The following is an 11,183-nucleotide window of genomic DNA, read 5'->3' on the forward strand; positions in this document are numbered from 1 at the left end:
TTCTTAAGGCCAGACATGATGAAGTGGATTAAAAATAGCCACAAATTCTTTGATAGCCCTCTCATCTACAAATGAAATTTATGCCCCTCCCCTAGAACCTGGGTGGATTCTGCGTCTGTTTGACCAATAGAACTCATTGGAAGTGATACTGTGCCAGTTCCCAGTCCTTAAGTGACTGGTAGCTTCCACTTCCTGTCTTTTGATATATTTGCCCTTAGCCCCAGCAACCATGGTGTGAGAAAACCCACGCATCTCTGGGAAGACCTACATGGAAAGAAACTGAGGACCCTGTCCCCTCCAACCACCAGCCATCTGGCCAACATCCACAGCTGAGCCCCCAGACAGGAGTCAACAGTTATTTGCCAGCCATGTGAGTGAGCATGTCAGAAGAGGCTCCTCTAGCCCCATTCCAGCTGCCCCAACTGATGACAAGTAGAACAGAGACTAGCTGTCACTAACAAATCTTGCCCAAACTGAAGATTAGTGGGCACAATAATTGTTTTCGGCTACTCAATTTTTGGATGGTTTGTAACAGTAGATAATAACCAGCAACAGATGAAATCACAAAGTTTTCTCCTCTACTCTGATTCCATATATGATTTAGAAGTAGGAAAAGGGTGGGAAGTTCATTTAGTCCACAAGAAATAAGTAGTTTATAGAGAAAATAGGTCATGAGGAAATTTGCTGAGTTTGCTTTGAGCTGCAAAATGGGTACTTGACTTAAATATAACTCAGTCCAAGTAATCAGCAAACCTTTACAGATACCTGTCCTCTACTTGGTGCTGAAAAAAATAGAGAGAGAGAGAGAGAGAGAGAGAGAGTATAGATATAGATATACAGATAGTATATATCTCTGAGAACTGATCTCACCCTGGATACAACTATGTCTTGGTAACCATTTTTAGTTGCAGACCCCACCGATATCTATTTTATGTCCATTCAAAATGTCCATTCAGGCTGGCCATCTGACCCTCAGATCAAACCGAAGTCAGACCTTAAACCACTCTAGACAGGTAACACACATTTGGCCCAAAGGTATAATGCAACCGAACAGCCATGCCTAGCGATCCAATAAAGAGAAATCAGCTCTAGGGAATCCTTTTGCAAACTCTGGCAGTTTGGGAGGGGAGTTTTTCTGAAAGTTATCCGATTTCTGGTTGCGTTGTCCAAAGTTGAGTGTCAACTTTTATCTTGCCCAACTAGCCAAGAAACTAATAAGTGCCAGATAACGTTTATGATGTGTGTGTGTGACAGAGAGAGAGAGAGAGAGGGAAAGAGAGGGAGAGAGAGAGAGAGAGAATACTGTATGATGTAAGTTATGTCTACTTCTTGCAGTGGGGCTTTCCTCCCATGAAAAGGAGTAACTATCTTGAGAGCCCCAACAGGCATCTTGGCAATCAGGCAGGCCAGAGGTCTGCATTATCCGATTCAAAAGCTGAGGGACTGGTTCTCAAGAAGTCTGCAGTTCATAGTGCTCTTACAACCCTCTTTAAATTATTTAATCTTCTTAAATCCTGTAATTTACCGACAAATTGCAAGTGAGAAAACTGAGGCTCTTAACTTCGATTCCTTCCTCCTTAAAATGGGGGCGATGTGAGACTTAACCCCACACAGCGAGAGAACACCCAGTAACCCCCACCCAGGCTTGCCTCTTGAAGCTCAAGGAGCTTCCCCTCGCGTCTCTCTATCCCTTTCCTGGCTTCCTCTCCCTATCTTTGCCCCGCCCCCGGCGTCGAGCAGCGCGCGCCTGTGATTGGCTCTTGGGAGCCACGGGGCAGCGGATGGGGTTGTGGTGGCCATGGTGACGGGAGGCGGGGCGCGGCGGTTGTGGGTAACTGACGCCTGTACTTCACTGTGGCTGCGGCGCGCGTGGAGAGGCCTGGCCCCGCGTGGGGCCGAGCCGGCGCGAGGCTGCAGCCGGTGAGCCTGAAGCACGGGCCACGCACGCAGGGCCCAATCTTTTGGGCCGTGAGCAGCCGCGGAGTTGGCGGCGAGACCTCCCAGATGCCGGTTGGGGCTCTTAGGAGCGGAGCGCAGGCTGGGCCCGGGCCGCGGGCGGGATAAGAGTCCGACGGGCCTGCTCGCCCCGCGCGTGGATGCGGCGGCAGCGGCGGCGGCGATGGACGCCGTAGAGGAAGAGAGCTTCGCCCTGTCCTTGTGAGTGACGCCGTCGGGCCGGGAAGGCCTCGGCTTCCGCCCTGGGGAACGGGTGTCCTCGAGGGGTGGAGTGGGGGTGAGGGACCGCCAAGGCTCCTCCCTAGTTCCCGCTGTTGATTGTGCGGCTGCTGTGACCTCCGGGTTTAAGCCCTGAGGACGGGAGTGCGGGGCGAGTGTCTCGCGATGATCAACGCCTCCATCACAATTCCCCCGGCTTTGACCCTGGTTTGAGCTGCCAAGGTCCGACCACGGGTCAGAGGACCCTCCACCACCTCCACCAACAGGGACTTCCAATCCAATTGTCCCCTTGCCAGTATCTCGCTCGCGCCAGTTTCACGCTCACAAGCTGATGGGTAGGGGGTGATAGCGAAGGTGCGGTGAGTAAACCCGAAGGAAATACATAAATACGAGGAGCCTTAAGATGTGCCATGTGAGCCTTTGCTCCCTTTATATGTCCCTTTTGTAGTTCCTTGTGTCATAACAGGTTTTCTGAAAATGGAGCCCTTGAACCCTAATGTCACAAAAATACGTTTTCTTCGGAATTGCTACAGTAGACAATAATCATTCTTAATTGTTGAAGTTGGGTGATGGGGAGTTCATTTTTCTGCCCTCTTTTGCACCTGTGTGAAAGTGCCTCTAATACAGTTGTTTAAAGCGAATTATTTGAAACAGCACCTAATCCAGGTATATTTTTCAGCTCTTCCGCCTCCGATGCAGAATTTGATGCCGTGGTTGGATATTTAGAGGACATTATCATGGGTAAGCTTCCTTACCACAGTCTCACCTGTGCTCTCTCTAGTTCTTAGATCTTTGCAGCTTGGAGGGTTAATTTTGAGAGAAAACAGCAAGCTGCATATAATTTTTAATGTAGCACAGACTCATGTTAAGTGAGATTAAGTGGTTTTAGAGGCAAACGTTCTCCTTGTTTTAACAAGTAATAATCATACTCAGGTCTTGTAAGGCAGCTATCCAGGTAGTGGGGCCCTAGACGTTACGGACCTCTTGGCAAAACAGGAGCGACTTATTTCAAAGAATAAGAGGAATTCCATTTTTTTTTGGTTTTGAGTTTTAACATTTTTTGTACCATAAACCACAGCATGGTGACATCATCACAGCGTGCGTGTCCGTGAAGAAAATAAAATGCCATACTTTCGCTGGTTCTGTATTTTCCTGGGTTCTGAGTTCCTATTCGTGCATTCATTTTTTGGTGCGCACAGACCTGCTAAGTAACGAGCGGTGACAGGCACCCGAGGTTTAAGACAAATGTATGGGAAGGGGAAACTCTGAGAAAATTTTTGTCTTGAGTTTTCTGAGAATTAGGCGAAAAAGAAACCTTTACTGTGGTGGTGCTAGTGATGTTTCTTAGTCTAGTTCAGTCTGAAAATCACTGACCCACACGTTTGTAATCTTCAGGTCCCAAGAAAGTTCATGCCCTTAATGCCTAAATACAGGTGTTTCACCATTAAGCCCTTGTCCTGTGTGGAGGTGAAGATTTCTGGGGAATACTGAGGAATACCTTGAATTCTTTTGTCCTTTGCTTACCCTGTGTGCCATGGGAAAATGAGCCCTTTTTGACCTCAGGGTGTTTACCCTAAAGTCTAGGTCATTTGTGAAGCTTCCCTTTTATTTTTAGAAGTAATTATTGTCTGCACTTGTTAAAATTCCCTGTTCTCTCACGTTCAGGTGTTGGCTATAAGCCAGTCTTTCTACCAACCCTCATCTGAATTCCACCTGGCAATCCTATGCGATAGGTACTAGGATCATTCTCATTTTCTAGTTGACAAAACCGGGGCTTAGAGAAACTAAGAAATGTGCCCAAGGTCACACAATTGACGTGGCTGAGCTAGGATCAGAGCCCGTGTGCTTGATCACTACGCTGTTCCCACCACAGCTGCTGAAATCATGTTCAAGTGAGAGATCCATTTCATTCCGTTGTGGGAAAGGAATGTGATGGAGTTCCCAGGCCACCCCGTATGGGTGGGTTTAAAATGGACTCAAGGATGGTAGTAATGGCTGTACAACAATGGGAGTGTACATAATGCCACCAAACCACACTTAGGGGCGCCTGGGTGGTCTGACTCTTGATTTCAGCTCAGGGCACGGTCTCACAGTCGGGGGCTCCCCACTGGGCATGAAGCCTGCTTGGGGTTCTGTCTCTCCCTCTGCACCCCCCTCCCCCACCTCCGTGCTCTCTCAAAAAAAAGTGAATTCATGGGAATGCAAACTGGTACAGCCACTCTGGAAAACAGTGTGGAGGTTCCTCAAAAGGTTAAAAATAGAACTACCCTACGACCCAGCAATTGCACTACTAGGTATTTATCCAGGGGATACAGGTGTGCTGTTTCAAAGGGACACATGCATCCCCATGTTTATAGCAGCACTATCAACAATAGCCAAAGTATGGAAAGAGCCCAAATGTCCATAGACAGATTGAATGGATAAAGATGTGGTATATAGAGACAGTGGAGTATTACTCGGCAATCAAAAAGAATGAAATCTTGCCATTTGCAACTATATTGATGGCCTAGAGGGTATTATGCTAAAAGCAAAGTCAGAGAAAGACAAATATGTGACTTCACTCATACGTGGAATTAAGATACAAAACAGATGAACATAAGAGACGGCAAGCAAAAATAATATAAAAACAGGGAGGGGGACAAAACCTAAGAGACTCTTAAATACAGAGAACAAATTGAGGGTTGCTGGAGGGGTTGTGGGTGGGGGGGTGGGCTAAATGGGTAAGGGGCGTTAAGGAAGACACTTGTTGGGATGAGAACGGGGTGTTATACACAGGGGATGAATCACTGGAATCTACTTCTGAAATCATTATGGCACTATATGCTAACTTTTGGATGTAAATAAGATAAATAGTAAAATAAAATACTTAATGTGTTTCAAACTATCAGGAACCACAGAGGTATGAGAGTAAGGATGTAGCTAGACTCTTAATAGAAGGCTTCACCTCCCCTGCCTTTCCTCGAAGACTCATTGATGTGGAATACTAAATACAGGACTTAGAAAAATGTGATATTATGTGACTCTTGGTTTTTTAGCATACTGCATTTGATACGTTTCTTAAACTTTATGTGACATATTAGAAGGGCTTGCAACAAAAAAATAATGAATTTAATGTTAGGTATATTTTACCACTATTTTTAAAATATTAATATATATTAATAAAAAGACTGAGTTTTAAAAATATTAATTTTTTTAAATTATGAAAATATTTTTAAATTTAAATATTTTAAATTACTATTTTTAAAATATTAATATTTATTAATAAAAAGACTGGGCTACTTGAACATCGGCGTCCTATTGAACACTTCCCTAAAACACTGTTAGCTTTCCCTCTCCTAGAGACTGACCATTAGGAAGCAGTTCTGCTGACATAGAATTTGGCCTATTTATAAATCAATGGTTTTTAATCTCTTGAAAAGAATAAAATTTTCCTGTTGTTCAGATGACGAGTTCCAGTTATTACAGAGGAATTTCATGGACAAGTACTACCAGGAGTTTGAAGACACAGAAGAGAATAAACTCACCTACACACCTATTTTTAATGAATATGTAAGTGGTTTTCTGTTTCTTTCCCCAGAGATTAGAATTTCTTTAAAATGTGAATTCAGAATCCAAATATGTTGACATTTCGGGCACCTAGGTGGCTCCGTCAGTTAAGTGTCCAACTTCGCTCGGGTCATGATCTCACGGCTTGTGGGTTTGAGCCCCACGTGGGGCTTTTTACTGACAGCTCAGAGCCTAGCACCTGTTTCGGATTCTGTGTCTCCCCCTTTCTCTGCCCCTCACTCGCTTGTGTTCTTTCTCTCTATAAAAAAACAAGAAACATTTAAAAATTTTTTTTAAGATGTTGACATTTGGAGGACTTTAGAAGCTGCCACCAGTAACTGCCAGGAATTGTAGTTAGAATCTCCCATTGCTGGGGCGCCTGGGTGGCTCAGTCGGTTAAGCATCTGACTTCGGCTCAGGTCATGATCTCACGGTCCATGGGTTTGAGCCCCGCGTCGGGCTCTGTGCTGACTGCTCAGAGCCTGGAGCCTGTTTCAGATTCTGTGTCTCCCTCTTTTTCTGATCCTCCCCTGTTCATGCTCTCTCTCTCGGTCTCAAAAATAAATAAATGTTAAAAAAAAAAAAAAAAATTTTTTTTTAAATAAAAAAAAAAGAATCCCCCATTGCTTTCTTCTGCAGTTCTTGAGGGTGTTTGATGATTTTTGTCCAGCTCCTATTTTTATTTCTTTCTTTTGAGGGAAGGAGAGAGAGTGAGTAGGGAAGGGACAGAGAGAGTCCCAAGCAGGCTCCACACTGTCGACTGTGAGATCATGACCTGAGCCAAAATCAAGAATGGATTCTTAACTGACTGAGCCACCCAGGGGCTCCTCCAGCTTCTGTTTTAGAAAATGCTTGGCTTGATCAAAATCCCGTTTTCAGTTACAATATATGGGTTCTATAAACCTTGCATTCATATACTCTGTGTGTGTGTATGTATATATATGTGTGTATATATATATATATATATATATAGTATACCATATGTATATTGTATTCATATACAATATATTGACCTTTTGACTTGCACACAATACAGTTAAACAACATGGGGACTAGGGGTGCCCACACCTGCACAATTGAAAATCCACGTATAAAGGCGCCAGGGTGGCTCAGTCAGTTAAGCATCTGACTTCAGCTCAGGTCATGATCTCACAGTTAACAGGTTTGAGCCCTGCGTTGGTCTGTGTGCTGACAGCTCAGAGCCTGGAGCCTGCTTTGGATTCTGTCTCCCTTTCTCTCTGCCCCTACCCCACTCACACTCTTAGTCTCTCAAAAATGAATAAACGTTACAAACAAAAAAAATTAAAAAAAACAAAACCTGTGTATAACCTTTGACTCCTGAAAAACATAACTACTAATAGCCTATTGTTGACTGGAAGCCTTACCGATAATGGAGATAGTTGATAAACACGTATTTTATATAGATACTCTGTACTACTGTATCCTTACAATAAAGGAAGCTAAGGAAAATGTCACTAAAATCATGGAGAAGAGAACATACATTTATGGTATAGTGCTGTACTTATCAATACAAATAAGTGGAACCGTGCAGTTCAAACACTGTTCAAGTGACATCTGCATTTTGTTTTTTTTTTTTTTCCTACTGTGTAATCAGGTGCACATGACCATTAGGTAGAAGCGAAAACCAAGGCTAGATCCCCAGGAGTTTCAACTCTGGACCCTTGGGCCTTCCCATTGTGCTGAGGCCTCCGGTAGCCTCCTAGAACAGTCTCATTTGAGAAGAGGTTTGAGCCTCGAGAACTTTCTTAACCTCAGAAGCATGGCATACCTGATGGTTTCCCCAAGTCAAGCCTCAGCTTACAATGAGGAACCTGTGATTACCTCCAACAGTATGCTTCTTTATATATTCCTTTTTAAACGTTTTTTTAAATGTTTATTTTTGAGAGAGGGAGGACCCAGAACCCCAAGCAGGCTCTGAGCTGTCAGAACAGAGCCCGACACGGGGTCCACAGACACAAACTGCGAGATCGTGACCTGAGCCGAAGTCAGACGCTTAACCATCCAGGGGCACCTGTACACTCTTTTTGCACAGATTCCATCTACCCAAGAAAAAAGGCCCCGCTTCGTTCCTTACTTCCTGCCGTGGGGGGTGGGAGCCCTGCTGTTCACGGTCTCTACCTACATTAGCGCATTCATCTTGTCACAGGGTAATTACCTGCAGATGCCTCTCTCCCGTGGTGTGCCAGGGCACATGCTCACGGAGGACAGGAGCTGTATTTTGGTTCTCTTTAGTATCCCCTGTTCTCAAGATGGAGCTTGGCACATAAAATAGGCCCTCAGGAGATGTTTGCGAACGTTGGAGGCCAGGCTTTCTGAAAAGCCGCCTTGTTTTCCTAAAACCAAGATCCTGTCCACTCTTACAGATTTCTTTGGTAGAAAAGTATATTGAAGAACAGCTCCTGGAACGGATTCCTGGATTTAACATGGCAGCTTTCACGACAACTTTGCAGTGAGTTGAACTTGACTCTGCATTTTTGCCTGTTTTCCCTTTCTCCTTTACTCTGAAAAAAGACCTTTTTTTTTCATTGCTTGATCATGAAAGTTTACAGCCCTTGGCGGTTAGGTCCTGGGTGGGAAGGCCCTTAAAATCTGCAAATGGAATCTTGAAGGGACAGAATCTGTTTCAGTCTTCCATGAAACAGCCATCCTTTTCTTTTGCAGGCATCATAAAGATGAAGTGGCTGGTGACATATTTGACATGCTGCTCACGTTCACAGATTTTCTGGCTTTTAAGGAAATGTTTCTGGACTACAGAGCAGTAAGTCCCTCTTGCTTGTGTCATTAGCCACATGGAACCATTGAGATAGTTCCAGATAGTTCCTAGTAGACCAGCTGCCATGTTTCTCCCCATGACTGGCCAATATCAGTCTGGCAGCTAGCAAGGTGTCCGGAGTGAGCAGCTGCCTTCTGGGCAGGACCCAGGTTCCTCTTAAAGTAATCCCTAAATAATCAGAGGGACAAAACCAAAAAGCAGGTCTAACTGCCTTGCCTTTCTTATAAGGCAAACTCTTAATAGGAAAAAGAGGTATTTTTCAGTGAAGAGAGGTATACTTTTTGAGTGACCGGGCCAGTGCTGAACAAGAATGCAAAATAACCCCCTTCCACCCTCCCTCCCTCTGTGCCATAGGCAGGGTTTGGAGCTAGGAAAGGACTCGTGTTTTTTCCCTCCTCCTTGCCGCTTGGGATTCTTTTTCTCATGCAGGAAAAAGAAGGCCGGGGACTGGATTTAAGCAGTGGTTTAGTGGTGACTTCATTGTGTAAATCATCCCCTGTGCCAGCTTCCCAGAATGATCTGCGACACTAGACCCTGCCACCAGGCAGAGATATCTTCCTGGACGTCGCCAGCCCCATAGACTGGAAGAGGCTTTGGCTATGTGACAGAATACATCTTGGAAAGACGGGCTCTGTTCCACAACTCTTTGCTGACGTTAAGTATTGATGGGTCAGAAGACAGTCCATCTGACCCTCCTAGGCCCCTGAAGCACCTTGTGTTCAGTAATCCTAGCACTCCTCCCCAAGTAGACCCCTCTCTCAGGCCTGAGTCAGGCTCCTCTGGAGCAAGCCTGAGGCCATCATCCCCCCCCCCCCACCCCATCCCCAGCATAAAAGTTGGTAGGTCAGCAGCATTTGGAAGAACCCACCAGCTCCACCCCTCTTTGGCCCCGCCTGTCCATCAGGCTTTTTGTGTGCTAACAGCTTCCTGTATGCATCAGTTTCAGTCCTGCAGCCTCAGAGGGGTTTCTACCCACGTGGGAACATTTCTCTAGGCTGTTCCTTGAGACAGCTGCCCTCTGCAGCAGCTCCCATCCCAGCTGGTCCTGGCTGTAGGAATAACGGAAAGATGCCCCTTACCTGAAGCTACCTGTGAAAATCACTTCCTTGTCTTACAGTCGGCAGTCCCTGCATCACTCTGTCTTCTGTTGGTCCTGATGTAGTCTGTTTCTAGAATTCTTTTAAGCATTTATAGATAACTATTTTTATAGATGAATACTCAGGCTAACCTAGTGGCTATAATCTTGGAGCTTCCATGATTACCCACTTAAAGATCAAAGTATTATATACTGTGTGCTTTTTAGCTATTAGTGCTATGAAAGCAAAGATGCTTTCTACGTTGGTGTACCTAGTTTACTGGGCACCAGTGAGTGTGTGCTTATGCTGGAAGTAGGCTAAAAGGTCTCCCTTTCTTACAGCATGTTAAGTGTTCGTACAGGTTTGCTAAAACTTTACCCTTCTGTGTAAATCAGTTTGTTAGGTTTTCTGTTGGAGTAGGGCCTCTGCAGTTCCTTCCTGTCCAGATCTCCCTACCAAGGCGGTGTTCCGCTGGGTTGGCTCAGCATGAGTAGGAGAGCGCAAACAGCTTCACTAGTCATATGTATGCCTTGATTTAGCAGTGTTTCATAGAAATCACCAGAAAACATGGATGTCACATCTCTAGAAAGACAAGACATAGTATTTCAATTCTCAATGTGTACCTTCCATATATATATTTTTTTTTTCTTTTTTTTAAGTAAAAAGACTATACTTATAAACTTCGGTTGGCTGTTCTGGTCTTAAAGTGTGAGCTGTAGACTCTTTCTGTACTGATGCGTGGCACTTATTACTTTTGTACCATGAATATACTCGGAGGTGCATTGCAAGAGTCGTCATTCTCCACGAGTCCCTCCCCTTTCTTGGCTATCACCCCTGCCCTCAGGGTCACTGCTGCTTTGGTCCTTCAAAGCCAGAGGCCCTCGCAGAGCCAGCTTTTTCCATTGCTGCCCCTCCTGGCCTTGCTTTCCCTTCTTGCCCTTTTTCTATAAAGGGCTACTCACTGTAGGCTGGGCATGTCCGAAGTACTTGATGAAGACCTGGTTGAGAAAACCCATGTATGTGGACTTAACGAAAAATGAACAACAGCAGAGGTAAACAGTTCTTTTCCACTCAGAAAAAAAAAAAAAAGCAAGCCTGTTGCTTACTATTAGCAGATAGGCTTTCTGATTTTATAAAACCAGAAACCTGTCTCTGTCCACGCAGGGACTTCCATCATCGTGTGCCACCTTTGGTGGGGCTCAGGGCTGGCTGGGATGAGAAAGCCCGCCATCCTGCCCAGTCTCCGTGACAGCTGCCCTGTCATATTGCTCAGACCTCCTCGCCCATGGGAAGCGCAGGGAAGCGCAGACCCTTCAACTGCAGGGTCTGAGGATCGGGGAGGCATCGGCCTCACCGAAAGGTAGTTGTTTGAGGAAGCATGTTAATATCCGCAGTGCAGTGGGCTGTGTGTTAGCAGGTTAGAAACTGGTAAGACCTTGCCTAGGACTTTGTTTCCTCTTAAGCCAAAAGAAAATGAGTTGATCTTAACACTAAACTCCCTCCTTATGGCTTAATCATGGAATGACTCCCGTTTATCATATTCTGAGCCACTTGAGAGTAAAAAGCGATCCTGTTAGTATCCACACCAGGAC

The 11,183-nt window shown here is 45.2% G+C and overlaps 1 protein-coding gene across 3 annotated transcripts; it reads left to right on the forward strand.

Annotated features, from left to right (window-relative positions):
- The first annotated feature begins 1,811 nt into the window (after positions 1-1,811).
- LOC101084154 (ADP ribosylation factor like GTPase 2 binding protein) lies at positions 1,812-10,275 on the forward strand. 3 transcript variants are annotated; one of them, XM_006941540.5, is made up of 6 exons: positions 1,812-2,157; positions 2,855-2,916; positions 5,618-5,724; positions 8,106-8,191; positions 8,404-8,500; positions 9,021-10,275. In XM_006941540.5, the coding sequence occupies exons 1-6, from the start codon at positions 2,120-2,122 to the stop codon at positions 9,093-9,095; spliced, it is 465 nt and encodes a 154-aa protein (XP_006941602.1). In that variant the 5' UTR covers positions 1,812-2,119; the 3' UTR covers positions 9,096-10,275. The 3 variants fall into 3 exon arrangements, with proteins under 3 accessions (XP_006941602.1, XP_003998116.1, XP_044901844.1); XM_003998067.5 differs by having other exon boundaries at positions 1,815-2,157; positions 8,945-10,275; XM_045045909.1 differs by lacking the exon at positions 1,812-2,157 and adding an exon at positions 2,314-2,534 and having other exon boundaries at positions 8,945-10,275.
- The last annotated feature ends 908 nt before the right edge of the window (positions 10,276-11,183 follow it).

The sequence above is a fragment of the Felis catus genome, chromosome E2, assembly GCF_018350175.1.
Source record: "Felis catus isolate Fca126 chromosome E2, F.catus_Fca126_mat1.0, whole genome shotgun sequence".
NCBI classification, from domain to species: domain Eukaryota; kingdom Metazoa; phylum Chordata; class Mammalia; order Carnivora; family Felidae; genus Felis; species Felis catus.